At 40.7% G+C, this 24,687-nt stretch overlaps 1 protein-coding gene across 1 annotated transcript in view; it reads right to left on the bottom strand.

The window, feature by feature from the left end:
* Positions 1 to 1,394: 1,394 nt before the first annotated feature.
* Positions 1,395 to 24,687, bottom strand: part of MND1 (meiotic nuclear divisions 1) — a 51,496-nt gene continuing 28,203 nt past the window's right edge. Inside the window, exons 5-8 of the mRNA XM_018571806.1 lie at positions 13,526 to 13,600; positions 11,644 to 11,758; positions 7,575 to 7,619; positions 1,395 to 1,655 (exon numbers count right to left, since the gene is read on the bottom strand). Of these exons, the coding sequence (XP_018427308.1) occupies positions 1,549 to 1,655; positions 7,575 to 7,619; positions 11,644 to 11,758; positions 13,526 to 13,600 (342 nt within the window). The 3' untranslated portion in view covers positions 1,395 to 1,548. The remainder of the gene's footprint in view (positions 1,656 to 7,574; positions 7,620 to 11,643; positions 11,759 to 13,525; positions 13,601 to 24,687) is intronic.

Raw genomic sequence — 24,687 nt, forward strand, 5'->3', positions numbered from 1 at the left:
TTTTATATATATCTGTGAATCTATGCAACAAAAGCTTATTTTTATTTTAAATATGTATATTATATAGAATATAAACACACAGAATATATATCCATCTGTGTGAACAGATTACAACCAGTAACCAGAACTGAAGATAAGATAAAACATTATGGGAGAGGAGATTTTACACATTCTACACATGGCTAACTTCCTGCTCAGAAATCACACTATAAGACTGTGGGCCTGATTAATGGTTATAACGGTGAGTGTTGCTCGTAGCAACCAATCAGGCAACTTTCAGTTAACAAGGAATCTTGCTGCTATGGGCAACAGCTCCGCTCTTACTCCAGTTTTTATTATTCTTCCAAACTATTTAACAACCAAGGAAGCCTCCTTTCAAATAATTACAACACTGAGAACAGACAATAACTTATTCAGCTGTGCATTTAATATATATAGAACACAAACCAGCCAACATTTGTAAAGCAATAAAGCAACAGCTTCCAGAAAGTTCACCAGCAATTAAGAAAACAATCTGCACTAGAACTTGGCAACCCTCCACAGAATTCTGTCAGTGAAATATTTGCCATCAATGAAACAGCTTTAGGTTAGGTAAAAAAAGGATTTAACGTATATACAGTAATACATTGTAAGCAGTTAGTCTTATAAGTTACAAAACTGCTAAATGTGAAAAAAAATTGCATTTTATTAACTTATTTCACATATACAAACACAAATGAACACAAGTATATACACACAAGTACTGTATATAAATACACCTAAAGTAACCTATTGCAATTCAAATACATTTATGATGAAAACATACATTAGAAAAGGTTACAGTCTTTTAAAAACTGCATTTTAAAACGATCAGTAGATCCAGAGATAAAGGCAACAGAATTTTTAGGCAGAGCTCAATTTTTTTTCCCTTGAAAAGTCAAACTTGGCCCTGCTTCTGACTCTTTAGTCTCCCAATGGATGCCCCAATGACAGCCTAAAGCTGGCCATACACTGGTAGATCTTTGTACAAACGTTCTTAGGAAAAATCTTGTCAGAACATTTGATTGACGAATGTTGTCTGAATTTTCATTTGGTTTTAACATTAGATTGTTTCCTCAAACAAAAACCCCATTCACTATTAGAATTTGGTTCAGGGAATTTTTTTTCATCCTGCTCCTTTGATTTTTTTCATGAAGACAATCATCGATTTAACCCTATAAACGATTAGAAAATCAAAACAGACATTCCAAAATAAATTCTTTAAAAAGAAATTGTACTGGTGTATGGCCAGCTTTACTAACTAACAGTAAGGAACAGGAGGAGTCAGCATTAAGCTCAACCTTTACAGAAACAGTGCATAGAACTTCGACTGCCTACATATCCGCTTCTACTGATTGTTTTGACCTGCCTCTGATTAACCATTTTGCCCCATAGGGTCAGTTTGAAATGCCCAAGGTTTTCACAGGTGTCCTTTAATGTACATCACATTCAGTGAGGTTAGGCATACTCACTCACTGGGTACATTACTACTAATGATATAAACAAAAAGCTGTATGATTCATTATTAATTCAGTCAATATAATCAAATTCTTCAGGTATGCCAAATGTTTTATCAATCTTGCTTTCTTCAAAGCCAAACTTTTTCTTGGCCCAGGACTTCACAGAAAATATGTTGTCTGTACAGGAAGAACAAATAACACAGAACAATTAGGTCAGATTCATGATAGAGAGCGAAAATATTTCAGTGTACTAAACTGAGTGGTGCAATATACTCATGGCACATTTTAAACGGATGTGGAGTGGTGTAAAAGACAAATTTGAGCACTGTGTGGTAATGGCAGGCAGCATTAATCCAGCATTACAAAAAGCCAGGGCATGTCATGTGCCAGGTTTGTGCAGTTACTAAACAGAGGCTACATCAAATAGTCCATATGGTCTAGAGCCTTGGTTCTCAACTGGTGGGTCGCGACCTTGTGTCCTGTGGGTCGCCACGTGCCTTTCACTTTTCTAGGTTAGTCCTTAGCCACCCCCTAGCACAGCACTGTCAGCTCTCGCACCAAGCAGCCATTCAAAATATGCTGCCCAGTGCCGAGTGTCCATGTGAGGTGGGCTGGGGCTATGGCCGCGAGGAAGCTCCATCTATATGTGCATTGCTTACAGCTACCTTGCATGCCCTGGAGTTACATCACATTACGGCTCCCGGCACCTCTATGGGTGTGCATGGGAGCTATACAAGCAATACACATATGGATGGAGCTCCATCACAGCACAGCAGCTCTCAATGGACCGCAGGTTGAGAATGGGCGGATCTTTAAAAAAAAAAAAGAGTAAAAAATATGTCTATGGTTGTGTGTGTGTCTGTCAGTGTTTTTGAGGGCCCGTTCACACCATTACAGTGCGTTAATCGCACAGTCCCATGTGATTAATGCACTGTACCTACTGTGCGTTCTGGTGGGGGAGGTGGGTTGCATTGCCATTCATTTGAATGGCACCCCAAATGCACCTCACACCCACAGTTCGATCACCTGCACTGGAACGCACGGTACCGCAATGCCGTACGTTCCATTGCAGTGCGCCTTGGGTCTTGACTTAATGATCGAGGACAAATGTGGGCCCCGAGGTCACACAAGTTGAGAACCTCTAGTCTAGAGCATAGGGCAGTGCTAAGCTGAGTATATCTATATATCTATATGTGTGTGTGAGTGTGAGTGTGAGTGTGAGTGTGTGTGAGTGATCAGATTTTATTACCAATAACTAATTTTTTTAATAGTGCTAATATAATATTCACAATGTCAAATATATTAGGAGCTGAATAAACAAGTGTCAACACACCCAAACAAGTTTAAAAAAAGCTACGCAATGACAATTCCTATAATACATATATAAAAAGCAATGCCCAACAATATATTAAGTGATAGTACTTTAACAGATATACCGATAGATATTACAGATATGATAGTACTTTAAACAGATATGAATACCCAATGTGCTTTGACTCCCTAAGGCCCCGTTCACATTTAGCGATTTATCGCGCGATTTTTGCAGCGATATCGCTCATATTTCCACGCGATATCGCTCATATTTCCACGCGATATCGCTCTATGTAGCTTCACCAATACATTTCAATGGAGCTGTTCACATCTCGTCGCTCAATATCGCTTGTAGCTCGTCGCTGGTAGCTTGTCGCTCCTACATGACCCTTTTTTCGAGCGATTTTGAGCGATATTGCTCCTGATTGCATACAGCCCAATAGGAAGAAGTCGCTCAATATCGCTCGTCGCGCAATATCGCTCAAAGTCGCGCGATTTTCATGTCGCTCAGTGTGAATGGGGCCTAAGAGACATGCAGGTGTAGAGTCTTAACACATTGGAATTCATATGTGTTTTTTGCGGACACACTTAAATATAAGACTGTGTGCTTGTTTTAAATTAGGAATCACCTGGACGCTTTCTTTGATATCTAGATCTATAGTGTATACATATATATATATAAAATTTGACATTATGTTGCACAGTATTGTTACTATATATTCGCTTAAGTGAGATGAGTGTCAGCTGCTTTTTTCTTTATTTGGATAAGGGTCTGTGTACGTGTGAGCAAATATATTCCAGTAGACCTCTGGGAGTGCATAGTGCATACTATGGAACCTAGTCTAAAAGATCCCATATAACAGAAATGGGTAATATATACTTTTATACCCCAGGGGGGTACAATCCTTTTCTTGAAGTCCATTGAGGGATACAGGTGCAACCCCTGTGTAATTATAACAATCTTGGTACTGCTTTGCAAAAAAACTACGGCATGTTGGTAGAGGGAGGGGTTATCCAGGGCTGGCTAGAGTTTATTCTTTTGTTTGCCAGTACAAATATCCTATATTTTCTTTCACATCCATTAAGGGACAGAGGTAGTCTTTAACCTTTGGGATGTCCAAAAGCAACTTACCAGAGGGGTGGGCAACACAGCAGGCAATTGCTTAAAAGGGCCAAGAAAATAACAGAGAACTGGAAACTGCCTGCAGCTTGAAGAGCTGCCTGAAGAACTTTATGCCCTAAAGAAGGAAAGACATCTACCGAGTAGAACTCAAAGTACATGTGAACAGAAGACCAGGTGGCAACCCTGCAAATCTGGGAAACAGTTGCTTGATACCAAAAAGCCCAAAGAAGTGTTCACAGATGTAGCAGAGTACGCCTTGACAGGAAAGGGTGGGACCTGATCCATGAGACCATAAGCTTGAATGATGGTGTGCCTGAGCCACCTAGAGATGGTGGAATGATTAGTTTGGGCAACCTTCTGGGGTCTATCTGGGGTGACAAAAATGGGAACCAGCCTTTCTGAAAGAAGCAGTGGCTGAGACACAGAATCGCAACAACCTGAACCACATTCAGACAACGAAGAGAAATGTCCTTTTGTTTAACCAGAACCAAACAGAGGGATGGACGAACAATGTCCGGGTTGAAATGAAAGGTAGGCAAGTAGTAATTATTGGGCCTCAATACCACCCTATCTCTATGCAAGGCCAAATAGGTCTTTTTTGCAAGATAAAGCCATCACTTCAGACACTTGGAGGGCTACAAGGAAAATCACCTTGGGGGTGAGAGTAGAACAAGGAATGTATCTAATGGGTTCAAATGGCGTTTCTGAAGCATAGAGAAAAAAGCACCCTGGACAAAGGCCTTAATCAAAGAGTGAGAGCCCAATGGAAAAGGCGGATCCCTGACCTTTGAAAGTGCTGAGAGAAAAATTTTAGTTCAAATTAGAGCTGCACCTAACGATTATTTTCAAAGTCGATTAGTTAGCCGATCATTAAGTTCGATTAATCGGATAAAAAATAAAATACATTTTAAAAAATGGCTCCAGTGAAAATCTGGCTGAAGGAAGCAAAGGATGCATTCCACAGACAACTGGAGCACCAAGACTCACTCCAAGTAAAGTGTGCCTTCCACAACCCCTTGCAGGACGTAGACTTCATAGCTTTAATATCGTAGAAAACACTCAGAGATGTCCCTGTCTCTTAGAACCTTGGCTTCAACAACCATGCCAATAAAGTTATTGACTAAAAAGCAGGATGGTAAATCCGTCCTTGGGACAGAAAAACCGGATGCTCTGGCAGTGCCCATGAGTATCTGCCAGACGTACTACCAGGTTGCTGAGGATCAATGGAATGCCTTCCATTTTTATCCTGGGAAGCAAATGAGACAAAAGTTTCAGTGCAGTGAATACATAGATTAGGGTGTACTGATCCCAATGAGCAACCAGAAAGCCTATTGCTTCCACCAGTGGATTTTTGTACCTAATACAACCCTGTCCAGTGAGTTGTTGAATGTGGAGGCCAGGAGGTCCACATCCAGCATCCCCCACTTGCGACACAGGTCTTAAATACTGTGCAGGGACGACTCTCCCAGGTCTAGGTGCTGCTGGAATCTGCCTGCCAATTGCCTATATCTGGTATGTACAAAGCTGATAAGTGTGGAACTTGAAGCTCTGCCCAAGGACAATATCCACTCTACCTCTCTTGACTTCTGGTTTCTACCCGATAGTTGATGTACACCACTGCCATGGCATTGTCTGATGGAATCCGCATCAGATGACCCTCCAATAGGGTGGTCCAACGCTGAGGTGGGGCCCTACGGACAGGGACATGAACTGGCACTGTAGGGGCCCCACATAATAGTTTAGAAATCGCTGATGTGCTGGAGAGATGGGTTTATGCACGTAAGCATCATTGATGTCCACAGAATCCCGGAAGTTACCCTGGTGGAGGGAGGCAATGACAGAACTTGTGAATATCATTACGAATTTTCAGGGAATGTAAACATTTAGAACGTTGAGATTCAAGATGGAGAGAATGACCCTTTTTGGTTGGGAGCAGTAAACAGGTAGATGTAAAACCTCTGCAACCGTTTTGCCACAGGAACTAGGGCAATGACACCTTGATCCAGAAGAATGGAGAGAGATCAGTAATCATCTGTTTCAAGTTTATAGGCCTAGCTGTCCAAGAATCTGCAAAGGTTAAAAGACATCCCCGAACTCTGGAGAGTGGGGGCGCACCTCCATGTGGAGGAAGGCTTGAATGAGGATTGCGCAGACTTGGAATGCCAGGCTTTGCAGGTGGACTGGGCATCAAGCTTGGGGGGGTCTTGACATTATAGTAGCGGGAGTGGATTAATGTAAGGGACGTTTCTTGACAGTCAGAGTGGGAGATGACTTAGCAGTCTGCTCCTTGGGCTTCTTCCACAGAGGAAGATGGGTGCTGTTGCCACCAGTAGCATCCTTGATAATGTCATAAAGAGTTTTTCTGAAGAGAAACTCTCCTTTGAAGGCCATGCAGATCAAACACTTCTTTTACAAAGGTTCCACAATCCAGCTTTTTAGTCAAAGTGCCCTAGACTATGCCCAACATGAGGCACATGCGAGAGAAGAGGCTTCCAGCAAAAACAGAGCCCTGGAAAGGGCTTCCAACTGTTTATCGGTTGGAACCTTATAGACAAGTGCATCACTCACCGAAAAGTGAAGAAGAGCCTTGTTAGGGCGAGACACAGCCAGATGCATATAAACAGACCATTTCTAAACAAAATCCTCACAAAAGAGATACAATGCTAACAAGCACTTCTATAGATGAAAAGTTGGAAAAGTGGGTGCAAAGAAAAAGCCTTTTGCAGCATCAGGAGTTTTAAACAACCCAAGACCAGAAACTGTACTGGTAAAAGCAACAGGTTGATCTTCCAGCTTTAGAGAGGTGCGCAGTGTATCAATAAAAGCCAAAATAGTCCCATTTCATTTAGTAATAGCAGAGGACTGCTCCTCCTCAGAGTTAAGCTCATAAGTCAAGGACTTGAGCAACTTAGAACCAGACAGTCTCTGAGCCATCAGCAGCTGCTAAATCAAATATAGTATCTGCTAGAGAGCATAATCATATTTATCTGACTTGAAAATGTATTTTTAAAAACTGTATTTAGACTTAACCATAATAAAAAAAAATAGGTACAAAACCACTATTCTCTGTGTGTAAAAAAAAAAAGTATGTAATTAACATGGGAAAGCCTGTTCATTTGCCAGCAAATCCTTAAATTTGTCTGATAAGGAATAAACTTGACATATTTTTGCAGCATTTCAAGGAAATCTGTATTGGCCAAAACTGAAAGAGCTAAAGGGTGAGCAAATCTCAAAGCCTCTTTCACAGAACAGATATTATTTTGTGACATGCAAGTATGCAAGTTCAGTAATTTTCTGAAATACAGGATGTGGTTGTTTGAAAGCTATGTGGTAAGGTCAGCTAAGCTAAGTACATGGTTGAAAAATTTGGCCCAAGATGTTACAAATAAAAAACCTTTAAATGATGCACGGTATATTGCCCAAAACACCTTTATCACTCTTGTATCTAGATTTCTAAATAGTAATACTGAAGAAAATGATATTTCCACCACACCAATTTCTCTAAACCGCTGCTTCATTTAGAACAAGTGTAACATATGTGCCCCTATCATGCATATAATGTTCTCATTTTAAAATGTATATCCTCTTCATAAATATATTTGATATTTGTCTAGAGTGTCTACCTGCAGGGTTCTCCTTAGTGGTAGGGTGCAAATACTTACCAGTCCAGCGATTAGCAGCATCTTTGGCCATCTTGTTGGTCTGACCTGGAGAATTTAAAACATTTATTTAGCACCCAAGTATACATTGGGAGGAATTTATCAAAACTGGAGCAGGCAAAATCTGGAGCAGTTGTCCATGGCAACCAATCAACTTCACTCTTCAGTTAAGCTTTGAAAATGAAAGGTGGATGCTGATTGGTTACCAAGCACAGCTGCTCCAGATTTTGTCTGCTCCAGTTTTTATAAATTCCCCTCATTGAGTCAGACACTATAACACAAAACAATCAAACAACAGCATTTAGGCCCCCGTTCACACCAGGGCGGTTTGGTTGCGCGGATTTGTCGGCGCTGAACTGCCGACATGAACAATACCATACATTCCTACGGGGACCATTCATGCAATCGCGCGGCTCCGTGGAATGTGAACTGCCTGCCACCCAAAATGCTCACTGATTTATTTTTTTGCACTGATCAGAGCGTTTTCCATATAGATTTCAATGGAAAAGCAAATCTCCTGTGTGTTGTAGGGCATGTACACAGGTTGTTCATTTCTCCATATCTGATGGACATGCCCTAAAATCCAATACTACCTTGGACTGAGAAAACTACAAACAAGCCTATCAAGTGTGAACCTTTGCAACTCCTGTTACATAGCACCCACACTTTCCATTACATTCTACAAATATAGTGCATTCCCAGCCATAAAAATGTTTATGAAAATTACTTTGAAAAATAAAAAAATACGATAGTTAATAACTATTGTAAATAGTAATACAATTGTAACATTTTAGTTGGTCACCAGGACAAGTAGTGAGGGTAAATTTTTTCCAATGGGGGCCGAGCAACAAAAAAAACCTTGCAGAGATTCTAACCCTTCCATACTCAATCCAAATCTAGACAAAAATGTTTTGTCTGGAGTTTAGATTTAGTACTATTTTGCTACTGTGCATCCATAATGTTTGTGAACTACAATGCATGAGGCTGTGGCAAATCCATTATTAGACAATCCAAACAACAATCTCTAATGATATATTGTACATTTTGCTGATTTTCACTTCAGTAAGTAATAGGAGTTGACAGCTTGCCCAGGCTTAATGTGCACAAACAAAAGTACATTTCTAATCTGCTAAGCGTGTGGGCATGTCATAAATCAGCTGAGAAAAGATTTGATGACATTTGGCCTTGGAGCAGAGGCTTGCTTTCTCAATTATATGCCAGCATTAAGATGGGAATTCTACTATCTTTCATTCCCTCCCATGATGAGATAATCATGAGATTATGGGATTACTTCTCTGTGCAGTTCAGTGATATCATTTTATTATGATGTGCAATGGTAATTTTATAAGCAATGCACTTTAAAAAGCCTATTAAAGTCCTAGGACTATATATTTCACTCTACCATGAAAAATGTGTCTAATGCCTAAAAGAAAAGGGTATACTTCTGGGCAGTTCCATTGAGAATTGCATGTTCTCTCAATTCATTGGAATATCATACATGGAACCAGAACTTAGAATAATTACTAGGGAATGCACCGATACTGTATGTTAGGTATCGAGGAGTACTGATATTTTTTTTTCCGGTACTCGCCGATACTGGAAGTCCCATTAGGGAAGCTGGGTGGCGTGTAATGACTCGCTGCCCGGCTTCCTGATTAGCCAGGAAGCCGGCTCCATGCTCCCTCGTCACCAGGTGGAGGTGGGTAATGAATGGCCACCCGGCTTCCTGATTGGCCAGCTTCCCAACCAATCAGGAAGCCAGGCAGCGAGTCATTACACGCTGCCCGGCTGCCTGATTGCCTGGGAAGCTGGCTCCACACTCTCTTGTCACAAAGTGACCTACTTTTGCTTTAATTGATATTAATATGTTAACTTCAGTGAAAGCTGAACTTGTCAAAATTATTAGCAGATACTGAGATACAGCTAAAAAAGGTATATACAAATCTGGAATATTCCTGTTAAAAGTTTATTTTAGCCCCTCCTATTTCTCTATTAGTTCTTTAATGTGATGGGTAGCTCCTCTGACCAACAGACAGGTTTAGTAGGTGGGAAGACTGGGCCAAGCATCATTTTTTCGGGTAAACTGGATGGGAAGATATATTTTTTTTTGGACAATCATCAGGCCAGTCAAGTTCCTCCACCCCAAACTCGCTCATCCATGTCTTCATGGACCTTGCTTTGTGCACTGGTGCGCAGTCATGTTGGAACAGGAAGGGGCCATCCCCAAACTGTTCCCACAAAGTTGGGAGCATGAAATTGTCCAAAATGTCTTGGTATGCTGATGCCTTAAGATTTTCCTTCACTGGAACAAAGGGACCAAGCCCAACCCCTGAAAAACAACCCCACACAATAAGGCTTGGATGCAGCTGCTCTGCCATGGAAACCCATTCCATGAAGCTCTCTACGCACTGTTGTTGTGCCAATCTGAAGGTCACATGAAGTTTGGAGGTCTGTAGGTATTGACTCTGCACACAGTTGGTGACTTCTGCGCTTCAGCATGCGCTGACCCCGCTCTGTCATTTTACATGGCCTACCACTTCGTGGCTGAGTTGATGTTGTTCCCAGTTGCTTCCACTTTGTTATAATACCACTAACAGTTGATCGATCTGCATGCCTAGGTGCTTGATATTATATACCTGTGGCCATGAAGGTGATTGGAACACCTGGATCCAGTGATTTGGAGGGGTGTCCCAATACTTTTGGCAATATAGTGTATACCAGCTGCACAGTAGGTCCATGTACAGCTACCGTGTGCAAAGAAAAAAAAAAACCTCTACTATCATCTGTATTTTATATATAGCTAGTCATGTCCCTGTTTAAGATGTTAATTACCATTCATATTACTCTCTGTACCTTATTAGACTTAATGCCCTAGTCCGCAGTGCACTATGTTTGGCTTTCTCCTTGTATTGTATACTGTTTTTTTTATGAAGCACTGCAGAAAATGATAGCACAATATATTACTGTTATTGTGCTGCTTCAAACATGCTTTACTACGCTATAAGCAAACTGAATGACACTGGTGCAAATTGCCATGTACAGACTACTGATCACCTACGCACACATACATCTACATACAAGCAGTTCCTGTGAATGGTTCAGATTATCACACCAACGCTGTAATTACTGAGAGTCATACAGAATTCTATTTAAGTTTCTATAAGTGCTCCCAAGATAAATACAGATGTAATTCTTTAACCATACTATTAATAATATACAGTATGTATGCATTAATAGAAATGTAAACCATCACATTTCATCCTCTTCTAAAAACAAATTATTTATATACATGCCAGATACCACCAGCATTAAAACATTAGAAATATAGAAGGGCAAGTGCATGGGATAAACTGGCCTCCAGCTGGGGTGGATATGCAAGAATTATCTGCTAAGCTACAGAGGCAAATAATTCGACAAGCAACGTAAATATGTATGCCTAATATTAGGGATGCACCGAACTCTGTACAAGTACATGTACAGATACTTTTCCAGCTCCAAGACTAGACTAGTTAAAAATGACAAAGTAAGGAGGCAGCTGTCCTTTGTAAGGAGCACACGGAGCTCCTGAGATTTGTACATCTCTGTTTTAATGTACGATTTTGTTTTTATAAATAAAGGGATGCACCGATACCATTTTTGCAAGTACAAGTACAGACACTTGCCCAAGTACGATTACTGATACATTTTTGTTTATAGTCATGTGACAGTTTTTCTAAAACAATATCGACTAATGATTTCAGGACAGTGATGGAGCACCAGAGCTAGGTCCCAGCTGCAACCCTCGTAGTTCTCATGAAAATGCCAAGCACTGGCACTCGAAAAGTATCGGTGCATCCCTACCTAATATGCATTGCTATGATCTTCTAAATGTAACCAAAAAAGGAGAATATCAAATGTATCTTAAATCTACCAGGAAGAATGGGACGCCCTCATAAATAAATGAGAATTAAACTGATGAACTGTACGGTCCCAAATAACAAACTGTTGGTAGACTACATGGGATTTGCCATGTGCCTTGTGGTGATATGAACAAAACCAACACTTAACATAAGACGTTAGAGAAAGAACTTACGTATCTCTTCTATAACATCCGGATCACATTCTTTGTATTTCTCCAGATCTGCTTTCAGCTGGTCCCTCTTCTTTCTCAACAGTGCCAGCTCCTCTGCCAGCTTTGATCTTTCCTCCTAGAAGTCATTACGGCGTATAAATATTTGTCTGTGAAGGTTCTAATTTCTCCAGATGAGGGCACATTCACAAAATGTATGTTGCGGCTACACTGACCGTTTTTTCCAGCACAGCAAGACAAGGCAATTTACCAAATGCAAGACAAGTCAATTTGCCATGTCAAGGATGGGCTTGGTTCATACCTCCATAACGCATGGGCATGCAGTACTTTTTTTCCAGCGCAGCGGGATGCGATGCAGTACAACCATCTCCCACTCCGCTGTGCCCATAGAACTTAATGAAATGTCACTTGTGACATTTCAGTAAAGTTCGAAAAAAATAATAATAATGTGTCAGCACCACAATGCGTCAGGCAATGCACACCAGCCGCTGGTGTGAATTGGCCCTGAATCTCACTAATTACTACTAGTGACTGCATCAAATTGTACTACACTGAACCATTTTTATGAATACATCAAAAGCACATCTAACTTTATGATCATCCAGTTAATATTAAAATAGAACTATGACCTGCCAGTAAAAAAAAATGAGCGGCAGCACTTAAAGCTGAACGCTAAGCAGATATAAAAGACACAAATGAATGCAGCTTTTTAATCATTAATACATCAATAAATGTATATTATTTAAATGCAAGCAGTGTAAGTACCTGAACGTGACCTAGTATTAGCCTCTGCGTGAGTGTGAGAGAAAGAGGCAGTTCAAGGAGACCGTTCCTGACTGACCTGTAGCATGCTAAGAAGGAGAAAGCAGAGTGACAGGGAGATGACCTTTCACTGACAAGTCACAGGCTGGGGCTAGTCTAGGATAACCTGGGCTCAGAAGAAGTGGGTTGAATGATGCTGGCCTTCAGACTAAGGACATCTTGCAGCAGAAAAAAAGTACTGTAGGGGAAATCTCTAGGTTGAAGCTAAAGATTGCAGCAACTGCCTATTCATATTAATCTTGTTATTTTTGGCTGGATTTGTACTTTAATTATAAATGCATCTGCACTTACATTTCTCTTACACGCTGGACCTCGGTGTGCGGGTGACTACTTTGATCCACAAACACAGCAAATCAAGCTACTACCCTCCCCCTCAGCCCCATCTCTTCCCCTCCTCCAAGCTAGTAGATGAACAGTTGCTGGAGTCTGCACTGTCTCTTGAGATCTTGTACTGGACAGGAAGTTCACGGAAGTTGAGGTGAGAGACTTGGAAGCAGCTGCTCAAAAACATGATTGTAAGTGTTTGAGCAAATGCTTTGCTGGGCCATGTATATTTGTTTGATCTGGATTAATTATAGGGAAACAAAATTGAGAGTTTAATACTACTTTAAGCCTGCCATTGACATTTATCTAATACAGCTTCTTGTGATGGGGTGACAACGATGTAGCACTGCTCCTGTAGGTTTGCCTGCTTGCACTTCAGTTGGATGAAAGAATATTGCGGGGTGCATGGCTTTTAGCACTGCCACTGCTGATGCACAAACCTGTAGCTTGTTAATATGCAGGTGGCCACACCTAGCCCTGCCCACTGACTTCTAGATTGTCAGACCTGACTGTGCTAATGAAACCCTCCCACTGTGAGCTACAGTGTCTGGGAAGGGGAGTGTGTGAGACATAAATAAAGGAGGATTTGGCTCAGCTAAGGAAGGTAAAGGAAGTTGTTTACCTTGTGAATCACATAGTAACTGGATTTTGAAATTGTTTAGGTTATAACACAGGAGCCTTTAGTTGCATCCTAAATTCCCCCACAGGATTAGAACAGAAACCTAAGTGTTTTACTTACTGTATCCTGGCGGCCAACTTTTGCTTTTTCCACACTTTGCTCTAGGCTCCTTTTCTTCTGCTTTGCTTCTGTCAACTGAGAAACAGTGATAAGTGAATTAAACACAAACAGATTAGCAAAAACTGCCTGCCCGTCGTCGTATCCAGAAGATTGAACTTATAAATGATATAAGAGTACCCTGCCAACCATCCTTTCAAATGATTTTCACTTCAATGAATGGAGACATGCTTGCAGGGGCTTTCAGAGTTCCATTTGCTGCCTGGATACAGTAGTGGAATCATACAGAATTTTAAACAAAGTGGTTATTCTAAAAACATTTACCTAGATCATTAATCATTTGTTCACCCGTCTATGCCGACATCATTATCGTAATTTGTATCCGATACACACACACAATGGAAACGCATATAAAAAAGTATAATGAAAACAACCTGCTATTATTTTCATAGTGTTATTGCTTTTAGTAGTAGTACTATTTAGTACTATTTGAAAGCATTTGCCCATGGTTAATTTTCCCTTATATTCATTTCATGGGCTGTCACAGGGTCACTGAACTATAAAAGGCATATAAAATGCAGATCAAAAGGTGTTTAAAAGTGTGTGTCCATTGGCACTTGACATTTCCTTTTCCTGTACAAAAGTGCACCAAACATACTGAAAAATCAAACTGCAAAAAGTAAAAAGTTAGTCAACTGTACTAAAAATGAAGATATGTTAGTTTGAGGGGAAATGGTTTGCTGTATCTAACTGTCCTGCAAAAACAGAATTTAGATAAACACACAAATTGGAGCACACTAGGAGACTTTATTCAAATAAGCACTATACAGCAGCAAAGAAACTAACAGGTTTATTCACAGAAGAGTGAAGAGTTTTGGGAAGGCGGGAGAAGTGATCAATCTAGGACAAAAGTAGCTAAAATGGAAAGTGAGCTGAATTGGAGAATTTCTCCATATCAGCTATGTTGGCCTACATTGTTCACTTCTCCTGCCTTCTCCAAACTCTTCACCCTTTTGTGAATAGACCCATATGGTCCCTAGTCTTATGAGCCATTCGGCTAAATCCTGTGCATGAAAGGCAGACCCTGGCTGCAGCAGTGTTTGGAGCGGTGGCTACTTTACAACACACAGAGGGACCATGGAGAACAAAAGTAGCCAACCTTCAGAAGGAACGATGGTGTCAGCACCATATCAGAGATGATTTGAGGATCTACAGTGATACATAAATAAGATACATTGGGGGGTATTTATGAAAACTTAAGCAGACAAAATCTGAAGCATTTGCCCAGGGCAACCAATCAGCTTCTCTCTTCAGTTTGTTCAGTTAAGATTTGAAAATGAAAGAGAAGCTGATTGGTTGCCATGGACAACTGCTCCAGATTTTGCTTGCTTCAGTTTTGATAAAATTCCCCTCATTAGTGTTAATAGTTGGAGTACCTGAATGCATTTATAAGATTTAACTCCTGAGTTTAGTGTCACTTTCATGTAACACAGCAAACCCTACAGTAAAAAACGTAGTGTTCAGTACCAAACACCTTGAGAATATCCCAGGATAAAGTCCTTCCCCTGAATCATAATAACCCATTAAATAGATCTAACTGGCAAACACAGAATATCTCCATATGTTTTTACACTAAGCATCCAGTGTTCATGAAACACATGGGAACCAGAATATCTCTGTTGGGGGGCCTTGAGATTTTCCCACACAATTCACAGATCTGATAAAAAAAAAAAGTGCATCCAGCCTCGTAAGGACTTGTTGTATCCTTTGAACATACTGTATTCCCTTCTTAACCAGTAGAGAAATATTTGACCTATGGATCTTTCTCCCAGGTTTCTTCCTGTGGCTGGCTGTGGAAAGAATGTTAGAAGTCTGTAACATTAGTTCAGGCCATCATTCGGCTGCTTCTGTATTTGCTCACTCAGCTCCCTGTGGTAACACATGAACAGCAGGAGACAAGATAGAAGAGCATAGCAGAAAACTATGAAACTACATGGGAAAAGAAACATGGAACAGAGAGAAAGATTTGTGCTATATGGAATAGAATTGAAGTGAAACATTTGGGTACCTCTTCAAAGTTTAAGATTGAACCTCTATAACATAATAGTGGAGCTGTGACATTGAAGATGGTCAAAGGCACATATAAAATATGTGTAATCCAGCTATGTTTTAAGTGCTCCTCTGCCCAGACTATAGACATTAAAGTATTTAGGCAGAATACAAATTAACCCTTGCAGTGGGGCTACCTCCGCACTGCAAGGGTTAACTGCCAATGTTTCTCTGGGGGCGATAATATAGAAGATGTACTAACCTGAGCCTCGATCCTGTGGCAGAGACAGATCACCTCTCCCCCCTCCACTCTGGAGGTGAAATGCCCCTCGGTGTCCTTAGGTGATGACTCTCAGGTCCTTACGTCAGAGCGGAGGTAGAGAGAGGCTGCGGCCAGACGGGACCAAGGATCTTGCGAGTATATATTTTAGACCCTAAACCAAATCAAGCAGTTCACCCTTGCAGTGCGAGGGTAGCCCCACTGCAAGGATTCATTTTTATTTTGTTCTTTAACCCTTTCGCTGCCAAGGACGTACGTCGTACGGAGCTACAAAAGTGCTTCCAGCTGGCCAGCTCAGTACGTCGTACGGACCTGGCATTTACAGTTCTACTATAAGCTGATGGTCGCTTTAGCGACCATCAGCTTATAGTAGAACTGTTCAGCAGACTGTCCCCTTTAAATTAATAGCTGTCATCAGCGGCTCACAAGCCGCTGATGACCGCTAATTTTAAAAATACCGGGCGCCCCCCCCCAAAACAAGACACCCATGACCTCTCTGGCTGATTGTACTGTGAAGTAATTCATTCTCAAATATTCATAAAGACCACTTCGAAGGCTCTGAAGACCAGTTTCAGTCAGTTTCTAACAGCTTAGGGTGAACTTACACTAGGCATGTTAACTGTGCCCTGGCACAGTTTACCTTCTTAGTCTGGTTCATTTGTGTAGTGCAGGGATGGACACATTAATATGTATTCATGAGCCAGTCTGTCAAATTCAGGATATTTTTTTCTTATTAGGAGCCAGCTCCATTAACAGCTAGAGAGAACCTCAAAAGTTAGGTGCCAGCTGTAATTTTTAAGGAGCATTGGCTACCTGGCTCCTGGTATTTGTCCAGCCCTGCTGCAGTGTGAGCACTCCGAACCTTGCCTGAGTACTGAAATCTCAATGATCACAGATCAAGGAAAGAGGGATCACTGTGGTTTGACTGATAGAGGAGATGTAACAAGAAACAGTACCGGCGCCTCCACCTGCGATACGGCCAGTTGTAACGGAAAATTGAAAACACTGAAGAGGCAACTCCCTCAGGTCAAACAGACCAACAATCTGAGAAACAAAAAACGAAAAAGGGCGCCTCCCTAGTGTAAAAACTAAATTTAATGATAAAATGCACAGCTCGCATTGTACTTACAAAAAGTCGGTACTAAAAGGCATATAGAGAACGATAGGATATCGAATCTTCTAGCAGAGGAAGTCTAAAAAGGATGTGTAATATCAGCATCCACTGCCCCTGGATAGTCAAAGGTTTACACGTTTCTGGGGCACGCCCCCTTCATCAGAACCATCAGAGGTTCTGGGGCACGCTCACTTCATCAGGACCATCAGAGGTTCTGATGAAGGGGCGTGCCCCAGAAACGCGTAAACCTTTGACTATCCAGGGGCAGTGGACGTTGATATTACACATCCTTTTCAGACTTCCTCTGCTAGAAGATTCGATATCCTATCGCTCTCTATATGCCTTTTACTACCGACTTTTTGTAAGGTACAATACGAGCTGTGCATTTTATCATTAAATTTTGATTTTACACTAGGGAGGCGCCCTTTTTCGTTTTTTGATAGAGGAGATGATGTAAGCCTCGGAATGATTCCTTATAGCACAGACCTGTGGGGGAGTGGGGACACTGTTCTCTGGTATAGTTCAACTCAACAGTGCCCTATGCGAGTACACACTTAATGTGTTCACATTACATGGCTGGCACACTAAGAAAGTAATACTAAAGATTTCAAATCCTCTGTTGTCAACGTTTAAGATGAATTGCTCCTCGATGCTTATTGCTACAAAGGTGAAGAACTTGCTTTTATTGCTTGTTCAAATTATCTAAATACTTTAATGTGCATATTCTGGCCACAGGTTTACTACACAAAAAAATATTTTGATTATTGCTGGTATAAGTGTAGGGCTGCAACAACTAATCGACATAATCGATTATAGAAAAAGTTGTCAACTTTTTCAATAATCGATTAATCGTAGTATAAAATATGCCTTTATATTTCCTTCCCTGTACATCAATACTGACAACATGATGGTCAGCAGTATGAACAAATCATTCTCCTTTGCATTGTAGAGTACGGTCAATCTCACATGTGACTTGACATACATGTGCTGGTCGGTATTTTCTTCTCCCATATTAGATGATTCTATTAGAAGAATGAGTACCAAAACCACAGTTCGGCCACAAGGCTGATGTTCGCAGTTAATGTAACCGTAACATACAACATATATATTTCCACTTTAACCACTTCCCTTCTGGAGCAATTTATTAAAAAATTTTGCACACGTGATGAAATTTGAATTTCTAGGTAAAAGGCCTAAAACCCCCAATGTTAATCAACCAATATTTTAAGGAAAAAATACACTAACATGAATTTTAGTGCACAGAAACAGAATACCCAATATTTTGATAATAGATACGATTGTTTCAGGTAAATATATACCAAACATGTCAAGCCGTAAAATTGCATGCGCCTGTGAAATGGCAAAAAAATGAGAGTACCCAAAATTGCCCATAGGTGACTATTTAAAAGCCCTTACCATTCATCAAATTAGTGTTGGCAGTTATTGATGGCTCTAGAATTGTTGCTCTCACTCTGATGTTCGGGGTGATATGCAACATTTGTGGGCCAAATTCAGATTTTTGCACACCGGTGCACCCGACGAGTGTTTGCATTTGTGTGACGGGCATAAAAAAAACATTTTTTGAGTTTTAATTTGTTTTTTTTACACTTAAATTTATTGTATGTATTGTATATATTATATGTACTGAGGTCATGAAGTGGTTAATGAATGTTTAGTTTCCCAGTAAAAGATATCAACAGGGATACTAGCCCATTTTCCTTAATGTAAAGTATGCTTTTAGCATTTACCTACTTGGAAGGGTATTTTGAGCTATGCAAGGGGTCAGTGCAAATATGTTATTGCCTTCTTTGTTCTCGATATCCACAATTTCAGCATGACATATGAGAACAAACTGGCATTAAAAGGTCAGCATAACCACACAAAAAAAAAAATCGTTTGGGGTACAAGCTGGTCCAGTTGCCTCCTGTTCTCAAGAACTACAGCAGTACCACCTTTCTCTTTCTACAGCAGACTTACCTTATGTGATGCCTCTTGATCTAAACAGCTTCTTCCTTTGGCTCGTTTTCCGAAGTACCTCCAGCATTGGTACCGGTCTCTGATCCAGCGCAGACTTCTCGGGTCTCCTGCATGGGGAGCGAGCGGCGCTGACACTGGCGCGTTTGTTGGTATTTACCAACTTTTTTTTACTGCTGGGGCATATATCTGCTGCTGCAATTCCACTTTAATGTAACAAAAAGACACATGTTGCATAAAGTGGAGAGACCCCACAGCATTAAACACTTAAAGTCTCACTGCTGAAATGCCATATATTAGCAGCCAATTAATTATTCAGCCAACATTTACCAAAGACTGAATCATGAGTTTCAAATACTGGTATATGAGAATAAACACACACTGTTTCCTAGTTACATGCTGCTGTGCTGCGTGACTTTTCATTGCACCTTCCTTCAAGCCTGTATTGGAAAGTGCTCTAAATTTGACTGGTGGTGCTGTTCATTCTTACAACACTGGGCCAGTTTAATTTGTCATGGATACTTAAAGTGTATCTAAACCCAAAATAAAACATTTGATATATATCAGCTTACCAATGCTTAGATGTGTTGGGTGCATTTGTTTTCTTTTTATAGGCATTTCTCCTTTATTTTCACTTGGTGATTGGCCAGTAATTCTGTTTTTTGTCCTTCCTCCTTTACCAGGCCACACTGTCCAGCAAAAGTGACAGATAGAGCAAAACAAAATACTGTTGCTGTTACTGCTTAAACGAGTTATTTGAAGTTCACATTTAATTTGTTAGTCGAGTCCATCTAAATCTGCTAGTGCATCTAACACTCCCCTCCCCCACAGGGTAACAATGCAGCTGTCCAAGTGTGGCTGTGTTGCTCCTCCGTAGATTGGAGCCACCCTAAGGGCTTGTTCACACCAAGCGGGGAGCAGATCCAGAGCAGAGCAGGTGCAGACCGGATCAAAATTGCGTCCAATGTATTCCTATGGTATTTTGAGCTCCAGTTCACATCGCAGCGTGCGGATCCAGAGCAGGTGAAAAAACTGCGGCAAGCCCTATTTTACCTGCTCTGGAACGCATCAAAACGCAAAAACGCATCAAAAACGAATGCAAGTGCCTGAAAGCCCATGTTAAACTTAAAAACATTTTTTAACCAAAAACGGCCCGGAACGCATCAAAAACGCGGCAAAAACGCATTAAAAACGCGGCACAATCCACTGCACTGCATGTGCAAAAACCTGACTGGATCTGCTCTGCATTTGGTGTGAACAAGGCCTTAGACAGGAAGTGTGTTACTGGCCTTATCACTAGGTGACAATAACAGAAAAAGTCTACAAAAAAGAAAACTAATGCAACCAATAAATCCAAGGATTGGTAAGCTGTAATATATTACATTTTAGTTTTGGGTTTAGAAACACTTTAAAGGGGGGTATATATATATGGTTTACAGCAAAAAAAAAAAATTTTTCTATACTGAATTTCCCAAAGTTCTATCCCACTCCTAATAATATAAATCTAGAAGTTTGTAAATGTACTTATTAAAGATGCCCATAGGATATAGATTCGCAATGCACTGACACACTTTCACCCTGTGAATGTGCACTTCCTGGTGTCACAACTCTCAGAGAGGCTGCCTTCTGAACTACAACTCAACATCTGAAAAACATAACAGTATCATTGTTTGCAGGAAGCAAAGCATGATGGGATATGTAGTAGCAGGAAGAGAGAAGCAGAGTATACTGGGAATCCAGGAAGTTGTTGAAAGTGATGGGTAAAAGGAAGGCAGCATTCACTACATAAAAGGGATGTTCTCAAGTAAGCTTTGACTGCATTATCAAAAACCACTATAGTATGTATTCTAGGGAAGCACCTATACCATTTCTTCCAGACTGAGTACGAGTAACGTTACATTTCCTCAAGTACTCATCGATACCAATTACCAATACCTTTTTTTAGTGTCATGTGACAGTTTTTCTAAAACAATACAGACTAAATGATTTAGTCTGGTTGTAGCCGAGACCCTGGTAGTTCTGCCACTGACTCCAATCTTTACAGGGACTGCAAATCTCAGCAATACATTATACAGCAATGCAGAATACCACCATCAGCTATAGAGGACAAGAAAAACCCCAGCAATACATTATACAGCAATGCAGAATACCACCATCAGCTATAGAGGACTACAAATCCCAGCAATATATCGATGCTTAATAATAGTATATGTATTGCTACATACTCTGTCCTGCTGCTCTTCTCTGCGGTGCCATTCTGATGACTCTCAGGAGGGGGTGGGGTCTGCCGGCCAGCGAAAGTGCTGTACAGGCGCCTTGTGGTTCCCAAGAAGGCTGCCACGAGGTCCCCAGTCAAGCAAGGGACCTAAGACAGCCGCTTCAATTTAAAAAATCTAATCTCTAGTATCGTTTTTTGGTATCGCAGCATTTTCACGAGTACCTCTGAAAAATGCCCATCAGCACAGATACTGATGCTTTAACGAGATAGTATATGCTGGGACTTTAGAAGTTTTTGGATCTTAGTGAAGTTCGCCTAAACAGAATTATCAAATAATCTTAATTAATTCGCACAAGTGCAATTTGTCAACTTTCACCATTCACAGTTGACGCAAGGATATTAAATAGCACAAACAGTTTCTAGCCCTATCACCATTTTCCCTCTTCAGTTAATACGTTACTTAGAGTGAGGCCACACAAAATCAAATCCTGGATTCTCAGACTTGGCAATGGTGAGAATAGTCTCCAGCTTAGTCTGTGCTAAACAAAGAAAGCTGTCACAGAGCTCAGATACTGTCATTTGTATTGTTTCAGCTGTTCATATACATTTGGCCACTCATCCAATGCTGACAGATTGAAGCTATATTGTGTATTTTTAATCGGTGACTGCTTACAGTATCCATACTTTGGTACTCGACAATATATTTCTAAAAGCAAAAAAGAATTTCAAAAATTGTTGATCATTGAAAGAATAGTTATGCAAGCAATCAGCTATAGAGGACTACAAATCCCAGCAATATATCGATGCTTAATAATAGTATATGTATTGCTACATACTCTGTCCTGCTGCTCTTCTCTGCGGTGCCATTCTGATGACTCTCAGGAGGGGGTGGGGTCTGCCGGCCAGCGAAAGTGCTGTACAGGCGCCTTGTGGTTCCCAAGAAGGCTGCCACGAGGTCCCCAGTCAAGCAAGGGACCTAAGACAGCCGCTTCAATTTAAAAAATCTAATCTCTAGTATCGTTTTTTGGTATCGCAGCATTTTCACGAGTACCTCTGAAAAATGCCCATCAGCACAGATACTGATGCTTTAACGAGATAGTATATGCTGGGACTTTAGAAGTTTTTGGATCTTAGTGAAGTTCGCCTAAACAGAATTATCAAATAATCTTAATTAATTCGCACAAGTGCAATTTGTCAACTTTCACCATTCACAGTTGACGCAAGGATATTAAATAGCACAAACAGTTTCTAGCCCTATCACCATTTTCCCTCTTCAGTTAATACGTTACTTAGAGTGAGGCCACACAAAATCAAATCCTGGATTCTCAGACTTGGCAATGGTGAGAATAGTCTCCAGCTTAGTCTGTGCTAAACAAAGAAAGCTGTCACAGAGCTCAGATACTGTCATTTGTATTGTTTCAGCTGTTCATATACATTTGGCCACTCATCCAATGCTGACAGATTGAAGCTATATTGTGTATTTTTAATCGGTGACTGCTTACAGTATCCATACTTTGGTACTCGACAATATATTTCTAAAAGCAAAAAAGAATTTCAAAAATTGTTGATCATTGAAAGAATAGTTATGCAAGCTGTGATCTATATCTATATTTACTCAGGCATTTAGGCTTTATTCCAATGAAATATGACACAATCAAGGCTAAGAAAGCTCCAGAGACCATTCAAAATAAAACGTTTTGGATGGAACATCCAGCTAGTATGCTTAGTAAAAATCGCAGCCTGTGTATGACACTGCGGTACCCTTACATAAAAAAATATCCATCAACGGAAGAGTTAAAATAATTATAATTCGCATAAGAACAAATCACATTAATTTTTCGAGATGTGGGCAATTTCAAAGCAGAATCAAAAACAAAATTAAGCCTTTTTCATGCTGTCAGTAATTTGCCCTTTATGCATTGCTTTTACTGAATAGGAAGGGGGAGGGGGAGAATATATTTTCCATCCATTTGTTGATTCACTCATGGAGAATGTATAAGCTTAGGTTTGAACTTGTAATTAGCGTCTTCCCTGCACATGCCTTGGTCTGTGAACACTTCCTGCGAAGCATTATTAAATGAACATAATCCCAAGAAAAGAAGTGAGCCCCCACACACTTTAAATTGTTCACATCCTTTGTGCTCTCATTGTGCACAAGAGAAGGTCTGGTGTGTGTTTTTATTAACCCTTTCCTTATTACAAGATATGGGAATGAGTTCATGCAAGGAAATTATACTGACCCAATTTGTTGTAGAGAGAATGGGCTGCCTATGAGCGCCTGATTGGACGCAAGGGCATGGAACTCCTGAAGAAAGTGCTACAGTACCCTTCACACGCAGCGAAAGAGCTAAACATGTTCTTATAAAAATGCACATATTCTGAACTGGAGATGACATTTGCCTAATCTTCCCATTTTGGGGGGCCATATCTACAGGGACAGGGAGATGGCAACTGACCTCAAAATGGAAAATCAATCAGAAAGCTACTAAAATCTGTCCTGATCGCTACTGTTCCCCGAGATAAGCAGAGCTGACAGCATCTGCCTGCACTGCCCCAGAATGTTTGTGTCTACAGCAGTACCAGCTGCCAGAGAAGTACACTTACGCAGTCTTTGATAACTGTTATTACAGCCTAATCATGACAGTACAACAATGTGCCTCATTTATGAAAGTGTCTAAAAGGAAAAAAAAAATTGTCTCAGACAGCCTATGTTACCCCAGTCAGTCCCTTTGCAGTATGGGAAACTCAAAGATAGTATTATTCCTTATATCGTACAGCGCTGGGCAAACTGTTGGTGCTATATAAATCATGTATAATAATAATAATTGCTATGAGAGATCACTGACTGTCAAAAACTCCACACAGTTTTATAAATGGGGTTCAATAAGCATAAAATAAGACCTCTATGTGTTGGTCCACAGCAGCCAATCAAGTTCTTTATTTTATTTAAAGCTAAACTCATCTTCTTTTTCCCACACCAGTAGCAAGACCTCTCCTGTGCTGAAACTGAAAACACTCAACTTCCTGTAAACTTGCACCCCCACAATATAAACCTTTGAAGCTGCAGCAGCTATATTGAGCCCACCCTCATTTCCTGTCTGAACGATGTCACCAGTCACTTCTTCCCCTAATCTTTTTTTGGCCCCTCCATCACAGCTATTAGCTTTCTATTCCATCAATCATTCTGTTCACAAGCTTTATGTCAAAGAACCATCCCTGGCATCCCTTTAGATGTGCCTGCAACCAGTCAACCAATCAGCAGAGTGCATATCTAAAGTTTGCAGCATTCAGTGACCAGCAGGGACATCTAAAAGGATCCTGGGAATGTGTTTTTTTCCCCCCATATAATTCATTTGAAAAAGGTCTGAGGCAGAGAGCTGTGACATTTACAGCCGTTTGCCGGCCCCTACCAACTTGAGCGGTAGGGGCCGGCAAAAGAGCAGCAGAGAGACCCAGTGATGACATCACTAGGTTACCAACAGGTATCTCTTGAAAAACAATACCTGCACGTTGACTGGGGGGACGCGATA

The sequence above is a fragment of the Nanorana parkeri genome, unplaced genomic scaffold, assembly GCF_000935625.1.
Source record: "Nanorana parkeri isolate BGI_ZX_2015 unplaced genomic scaffold, ASM93562v1 scaffold1843, whole genome shotgun sequence".
Taxonomy (NCBI): Eukaryota; Metazoa; Chordata; class Amphibia; order Anura; family Dicroglossidae; genus Nanorana; species Nanorana parkeri.